Source organism: Chelonia mydas, chromosome 1, assembly GCF_015237465.2.
Source record: "Chelonia mydas isolate rCheMyd1 chromosome 1, rCheMyd1.pri.v2, whole genome shotgun sequence".
NCBI classification, from domain to species: domain Eukaryota; kingdom Metazoa; phylum Chordata; order Testudines; family Cheloniidae; genus Chelonia; species Chelonia mydas.
Window position 1 is genome coordinate 79,591,892 of NC_057849.1, and position 17,714 is coordinate 79,609,605.

The 17,714-nt window shown below is 43.3% G+C and overlaps 1 protein-coding gene across 4 annotated transcripts in view; it reads right to left on the bottom strand.

Annotated features, from left to right (window-relative positions):
- Nucleotides 1-17,714, bottom strand: part of FBXL3 (F-box and leucine rich repeat protein 3) — a 38,358-nt gene that overhangs the window by 14,473 nt on the left and 6,171 nt on the right. For 3 of the 4 annotated variants that reach the window (XM_043534184.1, XM_037895445.2, XM_043534189.1), the window contains exons 2-3: nt 17,085-17,451; nt 2,524-2,649 (exon numbers count right to left, since the gene is read on the bottom strand). In XM_043534184.1, coding sequence (XP_043390119.1) covers nt 2,524-2,649; nt 17,085-17,450 — 492 coding nt within the window. In that variant the 5' untranslated portion in view covers nt 17,451. The remainder of the gene's footprint in view (nt 1-2,523; nt 2,650-17,084; nt 17,452-17,714) is intronic. The other variant, XM_007058165.4, reaches the window with a different exon arrangement.

The following is a 17,714-nucleotide window of genomic DNA, read 5'->3' on the forward strand; positions in this document are numbered from 1 at the left end:
GCCAGAGTGGAATGGGATGCCCCAACTGACACAGGCTGGACCAAAGCTTGTGCGGTGACTAGTACCGATAAATTTACAACCTGGACAATCAGAGTCCAGTATTGCGAGGCAGAGAGTCTCTGGAGTTGTGGTATTGAGAGGCATCCTTGGTTTGATACCCCTGTACTGAAGAAGCATGAACATTCATAGGAGCCAATCTTGATGGCACCAAGGTAGTTGCTGGAGTCAGCGACTATGGCTGACAGAAGGCAGTGGTATGTAGTGTTGGGGAGTGCCAAGCTAAGGCTGGAACTGTACCCCCAGTACCCTCCCTCCTGCTCAAGGATGGCACCTGAGACCCTAGAGCTCCTAAGAGGAGGAGACCTTCCAGCTTTTAAAGATCAGCGGTCATCTAATTTCTTATGGGCACCAAAGAATGGGAACAGTGTCTCCCTCTCAGAAATTTTTCTAGGAGAAGAGAGGGCATGGTCTTCAGGAGCACTCGTAGATGGGGTAGTGAGTGTATCAATGGCGGGGCTCAGAGGAAAGATGCAAGACAGCCTCCATTAGGATGTGGTAAAGGCTTACCTCTATCCTTTTTAGTATGGGGCTTGAAATCTCTACAAAGTTGGCACCGATCACGAACATGGCCCTCACCCAGACACTTCAGGCACAGAGAATGAGTATCACTAACCAACTTTGGACTTCCTGCTTTCAGCACAGGGCTTAAAACCTGGGGACTGAGGCACACCCCCGTACCAAGTGTTTGCACCTTATCTCGTAAGAAGAGATCTGACACTAAGTCCAAAGACAGGAAACAAAAACTATACAATAAGCTATGAGTACTACTATACTAACAAATATAAATTAGCTATTCTCAAAGAGAAACTGGTGCACACAAGCACAGGCAGTCCAATGAACGAACACGGGCAGTTAAAAGGAACTGAGGGAGTTTGGGGTGGCTACACGCCATTATACTGCAGCTGGTAGCACAATGGTGTTGAGGGCACATATGCTGCTCTGACAGGTACAGCTATGTGAAAAACATCTCCAGCTCCGGTGCACCATATGCACACAGACTTGAAGTGTAATGGACAAGTGCAATCACTTGAAGAACCAAGTATAATTCAAAGAGTGCTGTATTCCTAAATCTGCAGACAGACAGCTCCAGTACCTTTGCTTCTCAAGCAGGAGAATGAAAACTGACTAGTCTTCTCAGTTTTCACTGCTGCTATTGAGAACCCTGTGAGCAGCTGTGAAGAAAAACAAGATTCAGATCACTTTTAGTATGCTGCTGCAACATCACAACCAGACAGTAATGCTGTTCACTGAAGAGGAAGACCTACCAGACACTGAGGAAGGACAGGGAGGTGGACTCTGGCCCAGTGCAGCTTACCTTGCGTGGCTCTGGGGTGGCAGCGGCGCGCAGTGCGGCTAAGGCAGACTCCCTTAGTGGCCAGCGTGTCCGGCAGTGGCTCCTGGGGGCGGGGTGGGGCAGCCGGCTCCGCCACACATTGCCCTCGCCTGTAGGTACCACCCCCGAAGCTCCCATTGGCTGCGGTTCCCCGTTCCTGGTCAATGGGAGCTGCGAGGGGCAGTGCCTGGAGGCGAGGGCAGCGCACAGAGCTCTCTGCCCTCCCCACCCCCAGGGACTGCAGGCATGTGGTGCTAGTTGCTTCCAGGAGTGGCGTGGGGCCAGAGCAGGCAGGGAGCTTGCCTTAGCCCCGCTGCACCATAAGGCTGGCAATCCCACGGGTTGGATCCGGCCTGCGGGCCATACTTTGCCCTCCCCCGGTCTATAAGCATCCTTATGGATGGGGAGATTTCCGGTAGTGGAAGCTCTTTAATCTAGCAGAGGCACAACAAAATCCAATAGCTGGAAAGTGAAGCTAGACCAAGTCCCACTAGAAATAAGAGGCAAAATTTTAACAGTGATGGCTATTAATCATTGGAACAGCTTACTTAGGGATGCAATGGACTCTCCATTGCTTCAAGTTATGACATGAAAATCAGATACATTTCTAAAAATTATGTTCTAGCTCAATCAGAAAAGTTATTGGCTTGATGCAGGAATTACTGGGTGAAATTTTATGTCCTGTATTATGCAGGTGGTCAGACTAGATGATCAGAATGCTCTTTGCTGGTCTTAGATTTATTTTATATACAGACTGTGCATGCTCTCTCTCTCTCTCGCGCACACACACACACACGTATGCAATATCCTAAGCACAGTCCCTCCAGATTCTTGACTTGGACTATGTTACTAGAGAATATTTCACAGATTTTTACACTGAAGCCAATGTATGTTGGGGAAATATTTGGGAAGTTAAGCAATTACTGTAAACACCTACATGATACAGATACAAATCAATAAAGTTCTAGTCAAATTTAAGTACTGAGTCTCAGTGCTTGCATTTTAAGAGCTCCCAGGAGCAGATGAAGCCACAGAGAACTTACTGCTTTAAAATCTATATACTTTAAGTTATATCAGTATCATACTTACCACTACAGTCTTTCAATAAACAAAACAAAACATGCACAAGCTACCTTAGGTAAATCCATGAAGCTTGGTCGAGCGGTTGAAATTAGTCCAAGTGTTTTTAAAGAGCAATTCACAAGTTGTGATAAAATATCACAAGCTGCTTCTGCTGATTCCTTGCTGCTGTCCACCTTAAATGGAAACAAACCATTTATTAGTCCAGGAAAACAACACATCAAGCCAACGAACTTTGCAATAAAGAGTTCAAAAAGAACAGCTTTCCTTTAACTGCAGTTCTACTTTGAAAAGCGTAAAAATCTCAGCGTAGGGTCCCATGTGTGTCTTACTAATTCTACACTGAACGTTCTCAATTTCTTAAAAAAGGTGCTTATCAAAAGTTCAGTCACAGAATCATAGGACTGGAAGGGACCTCGAGAGGTCATCTAGTCCAGTCCCCTGCACTCATTGCAGGACTAAGTATTATCTAGACCATCCCTAACAGGTGTTTGTCTAACCTGCTCTTGTGGAATCTCCATCATTGGAGATTTTTAACCTTCCTAGGCAATTTATTCTAGTGCTTAACCACCCTGACAGTTAGTAAGTTTTCCCTATTGCCCAGCCTAAGCCTCCCTTGCTGCAAGTTAAACCCATTGCTTCTTGTCCTATCCTCAGAGGTTAAGAGGAACAATTTTTTGCCCTCTTCCTTGTAACAACCTTTTGTTACTTGTACTTGAAAACTTATGTCCCCTCTCAGTCTTCTCTTTTCCAAACTAAAAAAACCCCAATTTTTTTTCAATCTGCCCTCAGAGATCATGTTTTCTAGACTTTTAATCATTTTTGCTGCTCTTCTCTGGACTTTCTCCAATTTGTCCACATCTTTCCTGAAATGTGGCACCCAGAACTGGACACAATACTCCAGTTGAGGTCTAATCAGCGCGAAGTAGAGCGGAAGAACTACTTCTCGTGTCTGGCTTACAACACTCCTGCTAATACATCTCAGAATGATGTTAGCTTTTTTTGTAACAGTGTTACACTGTTGACTCATTTAGTTTGTGGTCCTCTATGACCCCCAGATCCCTTTCCCAGGTAGTCACTTCCCATTTTGTGTGTGCGCGCAACTGATGGTTCCTTCCTAAGTGGAGTACTTTGCATTTGTCCTTATTGAATTTCATCCTATTTACTTCAGATCATTCCTCCAGTTTGTCCAGATCATTTTGAATTATAATCCTATGCTCCGAAGCACTTGATACCAAGCTGGAAGGGGTTGCATCTGCAAACTTTATAAAAGTGTATTCTGTATGCCATTATCTAAATCATTGATGAAGATATTGAACAGAACTGGGCTCAGAACTGATCCCTGTGGGACCCCACTCATTATGCCCTTCCAGCATGACTGTGAACCACTGATCATCACTTAAAAATTACATATGAAGTTAGTCAATACAATAAAGCACCTCAGCCAGTCTATTCCTCTTACAAAAATCCAACCTGCATCAAGTTATAAACAAGCCAATACCCATAGAGCCTCAAATCCTATCCCATTTCCTTTATATTCTCCTCCTCTCTGAAAGTCCTAGAAAACAGATGTGCCTGACAGCATGTCACAAAGTCCAATAGTTCTGGGCTATTTCAGATCCAGGGATCAGAGCCACAAAAAAGGGTAAAGAATTACAAATCTGAAGGTGCGCCTCATTGTGAATATCCCAATGGTAGCTCTCTCCCATGATTACAAAAGGAAAGAGTCAGTCTGAGCACCTCTCCTGATCTCATCTGTGGGAATGCTGCTTTGGGAGAAAGGCTTCCTTTCAATTGGGCAGATATCAGGGTCAGTTAGGACCTTGCAGGATGAAATCCAAACACCTAAATTCTACTTGAAAGTCAGCTAGCAAGCAGTGTGGATAACAGTGGGGTCAAATCCTCCTGCCAACGCCACCATTCAGTAAGTGGCTTATATTGCAGTGGTTTCAAATTTTTTTTCTGGGGACCCAGTTGAAGAAAACTGTCGATGCCTGTGACCCAACGGAGCTGGGGCAGAGGGGCTGGGGGTGCAGGAGGGGGCTCTGGGTTTGGGGGGGCTCATGGCTGTGGCGGGGGTTGGGGTGCGGGAGGAGGTCAGGGCTCTGGGCTGAGGATGAGGGGTTTGGGGTGCAGTGGATTGAGGTGCGGGGTTGGGGTGCAGACTTACTTCCGGCGGCTCCCAGTCAGCAGCGCAGAAGGGGGCTTCCCGCCTGTCCTGACACCTCGGACCACGCTGTGCCAGAAGTGGCCAGCAGCAGGTCTGGCTCCTAGGTGGAGGCGTGCAAGCGGCTCCATGCGGCTCTCGCCCACAGGCACCACTGGCCAATGGGAGTGCGGAGCCGGTGCTTGGGGTGGGGGCAGTATGTGGAGCCCCGTGGTCCCCCTGCTTAGAAGCCGGACCTGCTGCTAGCTGCTTCTGTGGCAGAGCACGGTGTCTGAACAGGGAGGCACTATCCTGCCTTAGCTGGGCAGCACCGCCAACGGGACTTTTAACATCCTGGCTGACCAGAGTGACTCAGTGCCTTACGTGCCACGACCCAGTACTGGATTGCGACCCGAACTTTGAAAAAAAAAAATGCTGTTATATTGTAAGACCAACCTAGAGAACACTACAGTAATCTTACTTCCAAGTGACAGACATAATATCAAGAACAGCATGTGAAAGAAGAGTGGCTCCTCTGGTCAAGTGTAGATGGAAAAAAGCTCTCCTGGCCAAAACTGCTACTTGATCATCTAAATGCAGCTGCTGTTCTCACCAAATTCTTAAATTAAGAACTTGAAAAAAAACAAAAAACACAATGGGCACACATCCTCAAATTAAGCAAGCCGATAAGACTCTAGCTATAGCTTCCATTTTTCTCCCCCAACCTATCCACATCAGTATCTCGTCTGGATTAGTCCCATTTTGTTCTTACGTACGCCATCGGACTCAGTCCCCTTGATCTGAGATCAAGCAAGATAGAGACAAAGTTGAGTATAAACACTAACCCATACCTCAGCCTCTGAACAGCCCCCCCCCCCATTTAAAAAAAGGGGTAACAAGATAAAACTGTGGCACCTCTTGTGAGAGGACCCTTGTCAAGGTTTTCCCCACTCTGAACTCTAGGGTACAGATGTGGGGACCTGCATGAAAACCTCCTAAGCTTACTTTTACCAGCTTAGGTTAAAACTTCCCCAAGGTACAAACTATTTTTACCCTTTGCCCTTGGACTTCCACTGCCACCACGAAACGTTTATCTGGGTTTATTTTTATTAGGAAAGCATTGTTTGGAAACGTCTTTCCCCCCAAAATCCTCCCAACCCTTGCACCCCACTTCCTGGGGAAGGTTTGGTAAAAATCCTCACCAATTCGCATAGGTGACCACAGACCCAAACCTTTGGATCTTAAGAACAATGAAAAAGCATTCAGTTTCTGAAAAGAAGGATTTTAATAGAAGTAAAAAGTAAAAAAGAATCACCTCTGTAAAATCAGGATGGTAAATACCTTACAGGGTAGTTAAATTCAAAACACAGAGAATCCCTCTAGGCAAAACCTTAAGTTACAAAAAGACACACAGACAGGAATATCCATTCTATTCAGCACAGCTTAATTTCTCAGACATTTAAAGAAATCATAATCTAACGCATACCTAGCTAGATTACTTACTAAGTTCTAAGACTCCATTCCTGTTCTGTCCCCGGCAAAAGCATCACACAGACAGACACAGACCCTTTGTTTTTCTCCCTCCTCCCAGCTTTTGAAAGCATCTTGTCTCCTCATTGGTCATTTTGGTCAGGTGCCAGAGAGGTTATCCTAGCTTCTTAACCCTTTACAGGTGAAAGGATTTTTCCTCTGGCCAAGAGGGATTTTAAAAGGTGTTTACCCTTCCCTTTATATTTATGACAACCCTCATACATTTACCCAAGAAAACTACCTGGGACCTCTCAGCCGTGAAGGAACCAAGCCAAACAAGCGCTGACCTATCCATCCCAGTATGTTGCCTGAGCTAAGTCAACTCCACTCACCAAGCAACATTATCAAAGAAGTAATTACATCAGCAGACATATGTTCATTATAGCAAGGAGAATAGAGAATCATGGAAATATACAGCTGGAAAGGACAATTCATTTAGTCTACCCGCCTCAGCTGAGGCGGAATCAACTATACCTAGATCATTCCAGACAAACGTTTGTCTAAACTGTTCTTAAAAACCTCCAAAGACAAAGATTTCACCCCATGTCACCGGTTGCAATGCTTTACTATTCTTATAGTTGGAAAGCTTTTCCTAACACCCAGCCTAAATCTCCCTTACTGCACCCTAAACTGATTACTCCTTGTTCTACCCCTGGAGGATAGGGAAAACAATTGATTACCACCCTCTTTATGTAATTACCTTTTATTATTTGAGGATTGTTTCCATGTTCCCACCCTAAGCCTTCTCTTGCCTTAAAATGTCCAGGTCTCTCAACTTGTCTTCAGATGTTTTCTTAACTTCTTGTTTTTGGACTCTTCAGTTTGTTCACTTTTCTTACAGTGCGATATTGAAAACGGGACATAGTACTCCATCTGAATCCTCACTAGTGCCAAACAGAGTGGGAACAATTGCCTCCTGTGTCTTACATACAAGACCTGTTAATACATCTCAGAATTAAACTAGGTTTTTTGGCATGATTTGTTCTTGACAAATCCATGTTGGCTATTCCCTATCACTTTATTAGGTTTTATTTTTGAGCAAAGATGGTCAACAAATGTAACACATGTCTGTCTATCTTTATTTGCATACTGGACCATCAACCTACATGGCAGTTTACAAAGTACATGAAAACAAGTTAAAAGACACAGTCCTTGCCCTAAAGAGCTTGCAATTTAAACTGACTAGAAAAACATACAAAAACACAGAAAGAAGAGGAGGGTTCCCACTCAGTAAGCCTCTCCACCAATACAAAGAGAAGAGATGCATAACAATTAACCCTCTCCCTTAATAAACAAAGATTTAAGATACAGGTTATGTCTACACTACATAGTTCAGTCGACTTAATTAAACTTGACGATCATCCACCACTGTAATTAAACAGCTTTTGTATGTCCACACAATGCTCCTTGTGATGGCAGAGCGCATCCACCATTGGTGCTCTTGCATCGAGAGAGCAGCGCACTGTTGGTAGCTATCTCATTGTACAATTCACCACCATCTGCCGCTGGGTGCTCTGGGAAGGGATCACAGTGTCTCATAGGGGCAGGCTCACCATCCTATGATGCAGTTTTCTCCATCCCATCATTCCATGGGTTTCCGACTATGTTTTGCACTGTTTTTCAACAGCCCCAGTAAATTGCGTGCTGCTATCTGAAAGCATGGATCCTGCACAGCTCTCCTATCTTGTGATGAGCATCATGAACACAACACAACTGATTCTGCATTATTTCAGGAGCTGCAAATCTGATGACGACGACACAGTGGTGTCTGCCTTGCTGTGAGCAATGGAAAGAAACAGTTCAAGATTGCTGTTGGCATTCAAGGAGCAGATGCACATGGTGGACCATTGGTACGGAGCCTGGAAAATAAGCACCGAGTGGTGGGACTGCATCGTAATACAAGCATGGGATGACGAGCAGTGGCTGCAGAACTTTCAGATGCACAAAACTACCTTCCTGGAACTGTCTACAGAGCTCACCCCTGCCCTCTGGCACAAGGACACCAAAATGAGAGCTGCCCTCACTGTGCAGAAGCAAGCAGTGATCGCAGTGTGGAGGCTGGCAACTCCAGACTGTTACTGATCATGCATGAAATCCACCATGGAGGTTGCAGTGATGCAAGTGTCAGGACCATTAATTGCCTCCTGCTATAAAGGACTGTGACTCTGAGCAATGTACAGGAAATAGTGGATGGCTCTGTGGCAATGGGATTCCCTAACTGCAGGAGTGTGATAGATGGCACACAAATCCCTATTTTGGCCCCAGACCACCTTGCTACAGAGTACATCAACAGAAAGGGCTAGTTTTCTATGATATTGCAAACGCTGGTGGATTACCGTGGTCGTTTAGCCATCAATGCGGGGCGGTCAGGGAACACTAGCCCGTATAGAAAGCTGCAAGCAGGAACTTTCTTTCCAGACCAGAAGATTCCAATTGGGAAAGTGGAAATGCCAACTGTGATGCTGGGAGACCTAGCCTACCCCTTGCTACCATTGCTCAGGAAGCCTTACATCAGAAACCTTGACTGCAACAAGCAGCGCTTCAACAACAGGCTCAGCAGGTACAGAATGACCATTGAATGGGCCTTTGGCAGATTAAAGGGTTGCTGGTGCTGCCTTTTTGACAGGTTAGATCTCAATGAGGAACATATTCCTATGGTCACAGCAGCCTGTTACATAACATTTGTGACGCTAAGGGGGAAAAATTTCACGGGGTGGAGTGTCAAGGTGGATCAGCTATCTGGCTGCTTTTGAGCAGCCAGATACCAGGGCTGTTAGTGGGCCTCAACAGGGGGCTATTCACATCAGGAAAGCTTTGAAGGAGCATGTTGATAATGAGCCCCAGTAATGTGTCTTTCTGTAATGCATTAATCCAGACATTGCTTTCTTGCACTCTAGTATGACCCTTGTACTGACTGCTATATGTGCGTTAATTTTACCTGCAAATGCACCAATTGCCACTGTATATGAACTTCAGTAGCAACCAACATATGTAAGAGACAAAGATTCATTTTATTTTTATAGGTTACATTTTTATTAACTAGATATACAAATACTTTTATTTTCTAAAAGGGACATGAAAATGAAGAGCACTTTTTGAAATGAGGCTCTCACAGCTGGATATGTGTCCAGTTGTAATTCTGAAAAGTGTCCCTAACGGTGGAATGCATGGGGTACTGCAAGAGCTCTGAAACATGCAAGGAATGTGTGTGGTGAGTTTGGGGAGGACATGGAAGGCAGTTCCACATGGGATGCAGGGGGAGGGGCAAGCAAAGATGTGTTCCACCTGCAGCACAATCAAGGAACATGCATCCAGGTGTTTTTTTTAAATGTCAGCATAGCAGGAGAGTTAACTCGGCAGGAAAAGCAGTGCAGTACACCTTCAGTTTTGTTGACAAAACTGTAGTGTAGACATGCCCATAGACCATTCTATATCTGACCTCTTAGTCCTCATTCTCAAAGAAAGGCTACACAACACCTTCAAAAGACAAGCCTGGGAGCTTAAATTCATAACTTTGTCTCTATTCAGTCCAAGATTCTTTAGTGTCTAGCATTGTTGTAGTAAGCCATAAATCCCATCTATAAACTACTAAATAACCCCTAACCTGTCTTCCCTCCCCTCCCTATGACTGGAGGAGTGTTAACAGGCCACTTCACATCAAATGGTCCCTTGAAATATGTGCTAACTACTTATGCTAAACGATCTGTTCCCAGGCCCTAGCAATTCCAGGCCCCAGGGCAGAACAGTCAATGGGCCCCCACACACGCACAAGCTGCACCAGAGCTAATGCAGTCTGCCTGACATTTGGGCAGTGCTGTGCCTGCGCTGGCTGGTGCCTAATGAGCTGCCAGCTGAGCTGCTGGGCTCGCTCTTCCAGCATGGCCAGGGCTTCCATGTGCCTGCCTGCTAGGGTTGCCAACTGTCTAATTGCGCAAATCCAAAGTCCCTTGCCCTGCCCTTTCCCTGAGACCACGCCCCTGTCCCACCCCTTCCTTGAGCCCCTTCTCACTCCATCCCCCCTCCCTCCCTCCCTTGATCTTCCATACCTTCACTCACTTTCACCAGGCTGGGGTTTGAGATGCAGGAGAGGGTGCAGGGTGAAGACTCTAGGAGGGGTGTGTGGGAAGGGGTGAATGAGGGGGTTATAGGGTCAATGCTTACCTCGGGTGCCTCCCAAAAGAGACCAGCACACCCCTCTGGCAGCAGCCCCAGGGGGTCTCCGTGAACCACTGCCCGCAGGCACCACCCCTGCAGCTCCCATTGGCCGCAGTTGCCGGCTAATGGGAGCTGCAGAGTCAGCACTCAGGGTGGGGGCAGCGCTCAGAGACCCCCTGCTCCCCTGGGGCCGTACCGGCCGCTTCTAGGAGCGGCGTGGAGTGAGGGCAGGCAGGAAAGCTGCCTTAGCTCTGCTGCGTTGCTGGGAGCCCCCGGGCCCTTTTAAATTGCCCCTTTTGCCCCCCACCCCTGTTGGCAGGCCTGTCTGTTCCACCTTGTACAGTATTTAGCTGTGACACTCTGAGGGCATGTCTACACTACTAACTTAAGTCAACGACTTATGTTAGGTCGACTTACAGCCAACACAGTAATTACATTGGTGGCTGATGTCCACACTACCCTCCTTCTGCTGGTGATGCGCATCCTCACTAGGAGTGCTTCCACCGACTGAAGAGGGGCGGCGGGGGCTGAGAGTCCAGGAGCGGTGGGCAACCGCCTGGAGAGGGAGGGGACACCCGGCTCTAGTTATCCAGCTTTCTGGTCAATTTCCACAGCTCCAGCATGGAGCAAGATAGCTTACAGCTAATGTAAGTAATGCAGTGTCTACACAGACAGACAGACACTGCGCCCTCACTACACCGACACAAGCCCTATGCCTCTCATGGAGGTGGAGTTATTACATCAATGTAGTGGAGCACTTACATCAGTGGGACAAGGCTATAGTGTGTACACTGACATAACTGAGTTGACATAAGTTGCCTTATATTGACCTAGCGGTGTAGTGTAGACCAGGCCTGAGTATGTTTCCCTGACCTGAAGAAGAGCTCTGTGTAAACTTGAAAGCTTGTATCTTTCACCAACAGAAGTTGGTCCAATAAACAATATTGCCTCACCCACTTTGTATCTCTAATGAAAGTGAAACTAATTCTATTTCTTCATCTTCTAACAAGCGTTTACTCTATAGCTAGTAGATAGCTACCCTATCTGCTTCAGCACTGAAAACTCCTACTCCTGGAAAGTCTTCAGATGCACATTAAATTGGTATTAAGAGGTTTTTCGATTGAATGTCCCAGGCCTAGGAAAAAAACCAAACACAGCTACGTTTGTTAGAGGTATTTATGCCAACAATACACCATTTCATTCACCATTAAATGCTTGCATTTTTTCATAAGCTGCATCCAATTTACGAAGTATCACGTTGGAAACAAGGAAGTCTTCTGAATGCTGAAGTGGATGAAATGAATAAGAGTTGGTGTTGTTATTGCACAAATTCCTCATGTGTCTCTATTGTTTACTGGATGGAGAAATATTCATGATAAAAGGTGTCACTAACTTCCTGGTATCAACTCCACAACCTGATTCCAATGCACAACTGAGCATCACCACATGACTCAGCCCAACGTATTGCTGACCAGTTTAAAAATATAACCAATTAATTGAGTCAATGGAAAGTTATTTTCGTTGTGACAGACAACATGGCTAAGAAAGGTGCTTGAGCATTTTTGATAAAATCAATATCTACTTGTATTACGGATGTGCTGCCCATACAATGCAGTTCTTCACAGGCGATTGTTGAGATGTAACAAGTTTCTTATCACTTGTGTAAAAGTGAACGGCATTTTCAAGTTTTTCAAAAACTGGTATCAGCAGCCATTTTTCAGCATCATTTAATACTGTACTCTTTTTTGTCCACACTGAGTAAGCCTGGCCGACTCAATGGACATCTTAATTAAATGTTTCAAAGGCCTCCAAATATTCAAGAAGGCTCTTCACGCAGTTGCTGTTGAAGGAGTGGCTCAGTGTTGCCCAAAAGTAATTTGCACTGACATTCTTCATGACAATGTTTTTTGAAAACAAAATTCATTTCACTGCTTGAACCTGTAGCTCAGTCGTTTCAGAATACGGAAAATGATAGTTGTACTCTGTTTTGATACCAAGAACAAGTTCCTGAACGTTAAAAAAAAATATATCTGCAAAAATTCTGAATGCTGTCCACTTACAAAAGTGGAAGAAAAATAGACAGACAAAATAATATCATGGGGGAGGGGGAAATCAAGTGATCAGTCCTGCATATGTTGCTGCCTACCTTCTTGATGCTTCCAGGGCCAAGACCTTTCTGATGATGAATCTGATCCAGCTTGTAACCTCAGAGTGGCTGTTGCAAATTTTAAACATACAAACAAATAACTTTGATGGATCTAGAAAGTTATAAAACAAGAAGCCTATTCAGTTGTAGAACAATATGGAGTACAATCCCAGCAGTTGAATCAAAACAATTTGCCTCATCATAGTAGAAAGGGCTGCATCCTCCCTGTACTCTAGCTACAATGGGAGAAAATTTTAACACTTCCATGTACTACTGCATGTGCACAACAACAAGAGCGGTTAGTTTGGAGAATCATCCATTCAAAACCCAGAAGCAGACAAAAGTCCTCCACTGCGGGGAAACTGGTGACTGTATCACAAGAAGAAAATGGCACATGTGGAGTCAACTCAATATTCATCAGATGAAGAGGAAGGAGACTGATGAATTTGATAATGACAACAGGAATACAGATGAAGCAGTGGGAGCCAATAAAGAAAATAGAAGCAAGATGCTTGAAGAGTTGGCCTGCTCCTTACCTAGCATAAGTACATTTAAAAATTTTTATAGTTGCTGTCTTTGTTTTATTTGTTTCATTTCATTTTTCCTCTTTTGTAACTGTTCAGTAAGACTAATATTCACATGAAAATGCTAATGCAATATTGCAACAGGTAATTATTCTTGAATTTTTTTAGAGCTTGATTTCACTGTTTTGCATTTTTCTGATTTAAAATAACTCAATTAAGTAACTTTTTTTTGGTAATTAGGCTTAAATATTTAAGGCTACATCCATTGGAGATCACAAAATCTTACTCCTTTTTGTTATTGTTCAAATAAGGTAGTGCTTTAAAATATCTGATCAGAATGTTTGATTGACTAATTGACTAAATTATTGCCCAACCCATTTTTAGTCAACGAAAAATGAGCAAGTACACACAGAAGCAGTTCTGTTGAGAAGAATGTACTATTTTTTAATCATGTCACTTTTTGGACTAGCACTACACTTAAAGTTACTGTATGTAACTTGCTTGCATATCGACATGGGGATGTACTGGTTATTGCAAGTCTGTCCTGTATGGGATGCAGCTGCTCCATAAAGAGTGATGTGAGACATGGTGCATCCAAAAGGCAGAGTGAGAGGGAAATGGAATAAGGTACTTCTACACAGAGACTATGGTCTTGGATAAAGAGAAGCAGGTACTTCTCACTGGCCCAGGTAGCTTCCAGCCATACAGCTGGACACAAATCACCTGCCAATTGCCACAGCAGAAGTTTAGTAGAAGGGTTCTAAGCAGAAAGAAATCAATTTAGAAGGGGGAAAGTGAAGGGACTCCAAGCCATGTTGTGCTTTCCCCGGTTCCCCTGTTTAAATTACCCTTAAAATAGACTTATGAAGTGAAGGCAGGGATAGGGGTTGACAGGTCCAACTAGGTGATCATTTCTTGTTAAATTTATGGGTATTTTTTATTACTGCTTTTTCTTTACATTTTTATAATACATTCAGTAGTTCATCAAAACAAAATTGGGAACCCAAGTGAGTTGAATGCAGATTAGTTCACTATTAGTTCAGATATTTGAAGGTGAAAAGAATACTAAACAGCAAATCTGGTTTAAGACAGTAGTGAAAAAGAGTTGAGATCTTAATTGTATTTCTAAACATTAACAACCACCTCCACAGTCCATTTGAAACCCTACATTTTTGTCTGAAGATTTTGTACCTTCTAAAGTTAAAGTTAGAGAGAAAAATAACTACTTTATTTTTGCTGATAGTTAACTGCACTTCCTGTGAGGATGCTAATGCCCAATACACGACTCTCAGAAGAACTCCTGTATACGGTCTGGGAAAGTAACCATAAAACCAGATAGCACAGCAGCATGTAAACAGAGGGAAGGGGGAAGAAGAGAGAGACCTGAATATTTTTTGGTAGTGTTATTCAGTTCGATACAATAACCTTGTAAAAATAGCTAGAGAAGCAAAAAAAGCTCTTATTAGATTTTTATCGGAATATTTTAATAAAATGAGCATGTGCTATTTAAAGGTTGTATATCACATACGGTACTTTTTAAAAATTAGTCAATTTCAAGAAATTTGAGCCAATGTCCCTTTAACTCAGAATGACTGCTTGGCAACCTCTAAATCGGAAACGCCTAGAATAGATATAGCCAGGGGTTGCCAGACAAGATTGATACACAACAGAAAACTAAGCAGGAATTGCCTACTTTTTTATTATTATTAATTTTTTTTTCTTAAGTCTGTTGAAAATGCAACTACTCCAATCACCAGTTGTCTAGTTTTCCAACTAATCTCACATTTTTGTTTTTTGGAATACCACTTAGATGACCCTTCTGCATTCACTGTTTGACTATTAGTGGTCTTTACCTCAGGCACAGCCACAAACACAGTCCAACAGGTACAGTGTGTGTGGCTAACTAGTCTTCCTTAAGTCTCCTTAGCCTTAGTTAGAAGGAATGCAGGCAGGCAAGAAAAACAGCATCTCCCAAGGATTCAGAGCTTGGGCTCTCAAGAGGTAAAATCATCATAATCTGGGAATACATTAGTGGCGCAAGTTAAAACACTGGCCTTTGCTTTTCCACATTTACATTAAACTCAAATTCAAGTGGCTACTAATTGCCATTTTGGTGATGAACTACAGAGCAAATATGTAGTGATAAATTTGTTATACAGGCTAGAACAGGGATACATAGCCAAAGACTGAGCAAGTTTCCTTCTGGTACTCTGCCAATACATCACAATTTTGACTTGGAACTGTGCTACGTTGCAATTCATATACCACAGCAGAAACTGCAAATATTGAACTGAGCCGAGTTGGGTGTTTGGATGTTTTGGTTACTATCCCAATCTAGATCAAAATTTACTCAGTGCCAAGTTTTTAATTTAATTTGTGTGGACAGAAGGAAAGGAGGGGGAGCAAACTACACAAACACATCCAGATGCCCTTTTAGGCAAAAGATTTGAGTTTCTTGTGGCTACCAATCCAGCTAGTCTTCTGGGTAGATAGTATGTCCATCCTAAGACTAAAGGCTGCACTCTTAGGCCACATCTACACTAGCAAGCTTACAGCAGCACAGCTGTACTGCTGCAGCTGCGCCACTGTGAGATTGCTCATTTAGCTGCTCTATGCCAACAGGAGAGAGCTCTCCCATCGACATAATAAAAACAGCTAACGCTGCTCAGGGAGGTATGTTGGCAGGAGAAGCTCTCCCGTCGACATAGCACTGTTCACACCAGCACTTCTGTTGGTGTAACTTATGGTGCTCACCAGGGTGTTTTTTCCACACCCTGAAAAACATAAGTTACACCAACAAAAGTCATAGTGTAGACATAACCTACAGTGGCACTGCTGTAATGCTGCCGCGTATACACTCACTACAGCAACAGCAGGGGATTCTCCCATAGCTGTAGTTAATCCACCTCCCCGAGAACGGTAGCTAGTCTGATGGAAGAATTCTTCCATTGACCCAGTGGAGTTTTGGTCAGCGTTGCTATGTCTCAGGGAGGTGGACTTTGCACACATCTCAGACTTAGCCATGATAATATAAGGTTTCAGTGTCAACTAGCTCTAAGTAATTCCTCTGTTTCTGATTCACCTCTCCCATTTCTAGATCTTCCCCTTCTTTTTATATTTCATTCTTGACACCTTTTCTGCCAGTCTTTCCCACTCATTTTTGCATTTTACCACCACATCACCTATTTCAGTCTCTTCCTTTTTCCATTCTCATTTTCCCTTCTGTATACATTTTTCTTTCTGTTTCAGCCACCCTCTTTTTCACGCTCTGTCATATGCTTCTTCCTTGCCCCGTTCATCTAGTCATCCACCTCAACAGGTCAATATCTCTGCTACTGTTCACAGCACTTCCTGCTTCGGATAGGTCCCAGAAGAAACACTATGTGCAGGAACCCAAGTGTGATTTTCTGTGGCTGCAGGCCAGACAATATGGGGGAAAATGAGAAAAAGATACATATTCTGAAAAATCCACTAACCACACCTTGCCAATTCTCCACACCAAATAACCTCCTCCCTGTAATACCACTACACCTTTCATTTGAAAAGTCAGTATGTACTTTGTTATTAATCCCTTTCCACTCATTAAGTTCCTTTGTTCTACAAGGAAACATTCTGAAGAAAGGAGATACATAAAAATCACAACTACTCATATCACTTTATACTGACAATACTCATGATTAGGATGGTCTTTTAACTTTGCACTTACAGGCTTTTAAAATGGAAGTTGTTTTTCTAAGTGAATTAGGAAACATGTCATTATGTTAAAATGCTTTGTTCCCAAGTATGTATAGTCATTGTTCACTTAATCAATAATTCTACTTTTTTTTCCAATTATTGCTCCTTGGATAAGTGAAATCTCTTACAACTCATACTATGAAATTTATCCGGATAACTAGGAAAGCTATCAAGACTGTGAAAGCTATCTTGGAGTATTCAAGAAATACAATTTTGTTATCTTCAGCCATGTCATATACAAATAAAAAGGAGTTTTAAGAATTGTCTAAATTTAATAGAACTGCAGTAAACTTGTTCAATTTCAAACCTTATTTGAAATGCAAATCAATTTTTTTAATTACTCATTTTCAAACATAAGAATGTAAAAGATGTTACCTTGAAGCTAACATACTGTAGATGATTGGAATGCCTTTTAATAATTTGATTGATAAGCTCAGGATGCGTAGCCCTCAAATAAGATGTAGCTGGTTGATTCAGTTCAAACTCAAAACATCTCCAGAGATCAGGCATATGAAACACCTGATTCCATCTTCGGCAGACTTGGGAGGCATGAGCACGATCAAGAAGAGGCAGGTACTGAAACACCTGCAGAATAATGTCTGGAAGGAGGTTACCCCAATCAGGACTTGGAGAGATCTCAGTGGATTCTTCATCTGCAATCTTCTGTTTCTTAGATTCTCCTCCAATCTCCTCCTCTGATGAGCTATTGTTGGCCTCACTATTTTTCCTTCCTCGTTTCATTCTATCAAAATAAAAAAAAATGTATTACTCTCCATACATCCACAGAATATAGAGACATTAAGTACCTACAGCACAAAGGGGTCCTGGCCCCAGGCACCATGAAAATACACATCACAGGATAGAATTTTCACAAGAGAAGTTTCCTCTTGCTACATCAACGTCAAGTCAAAACTGAAAAATGTGGAAAACGCTAAGGTGAAACTGAATTTTTTTCAAAATAGGAGCTATCAACCCTGTGACAGCTTATTTCTATGCTACCTAAGG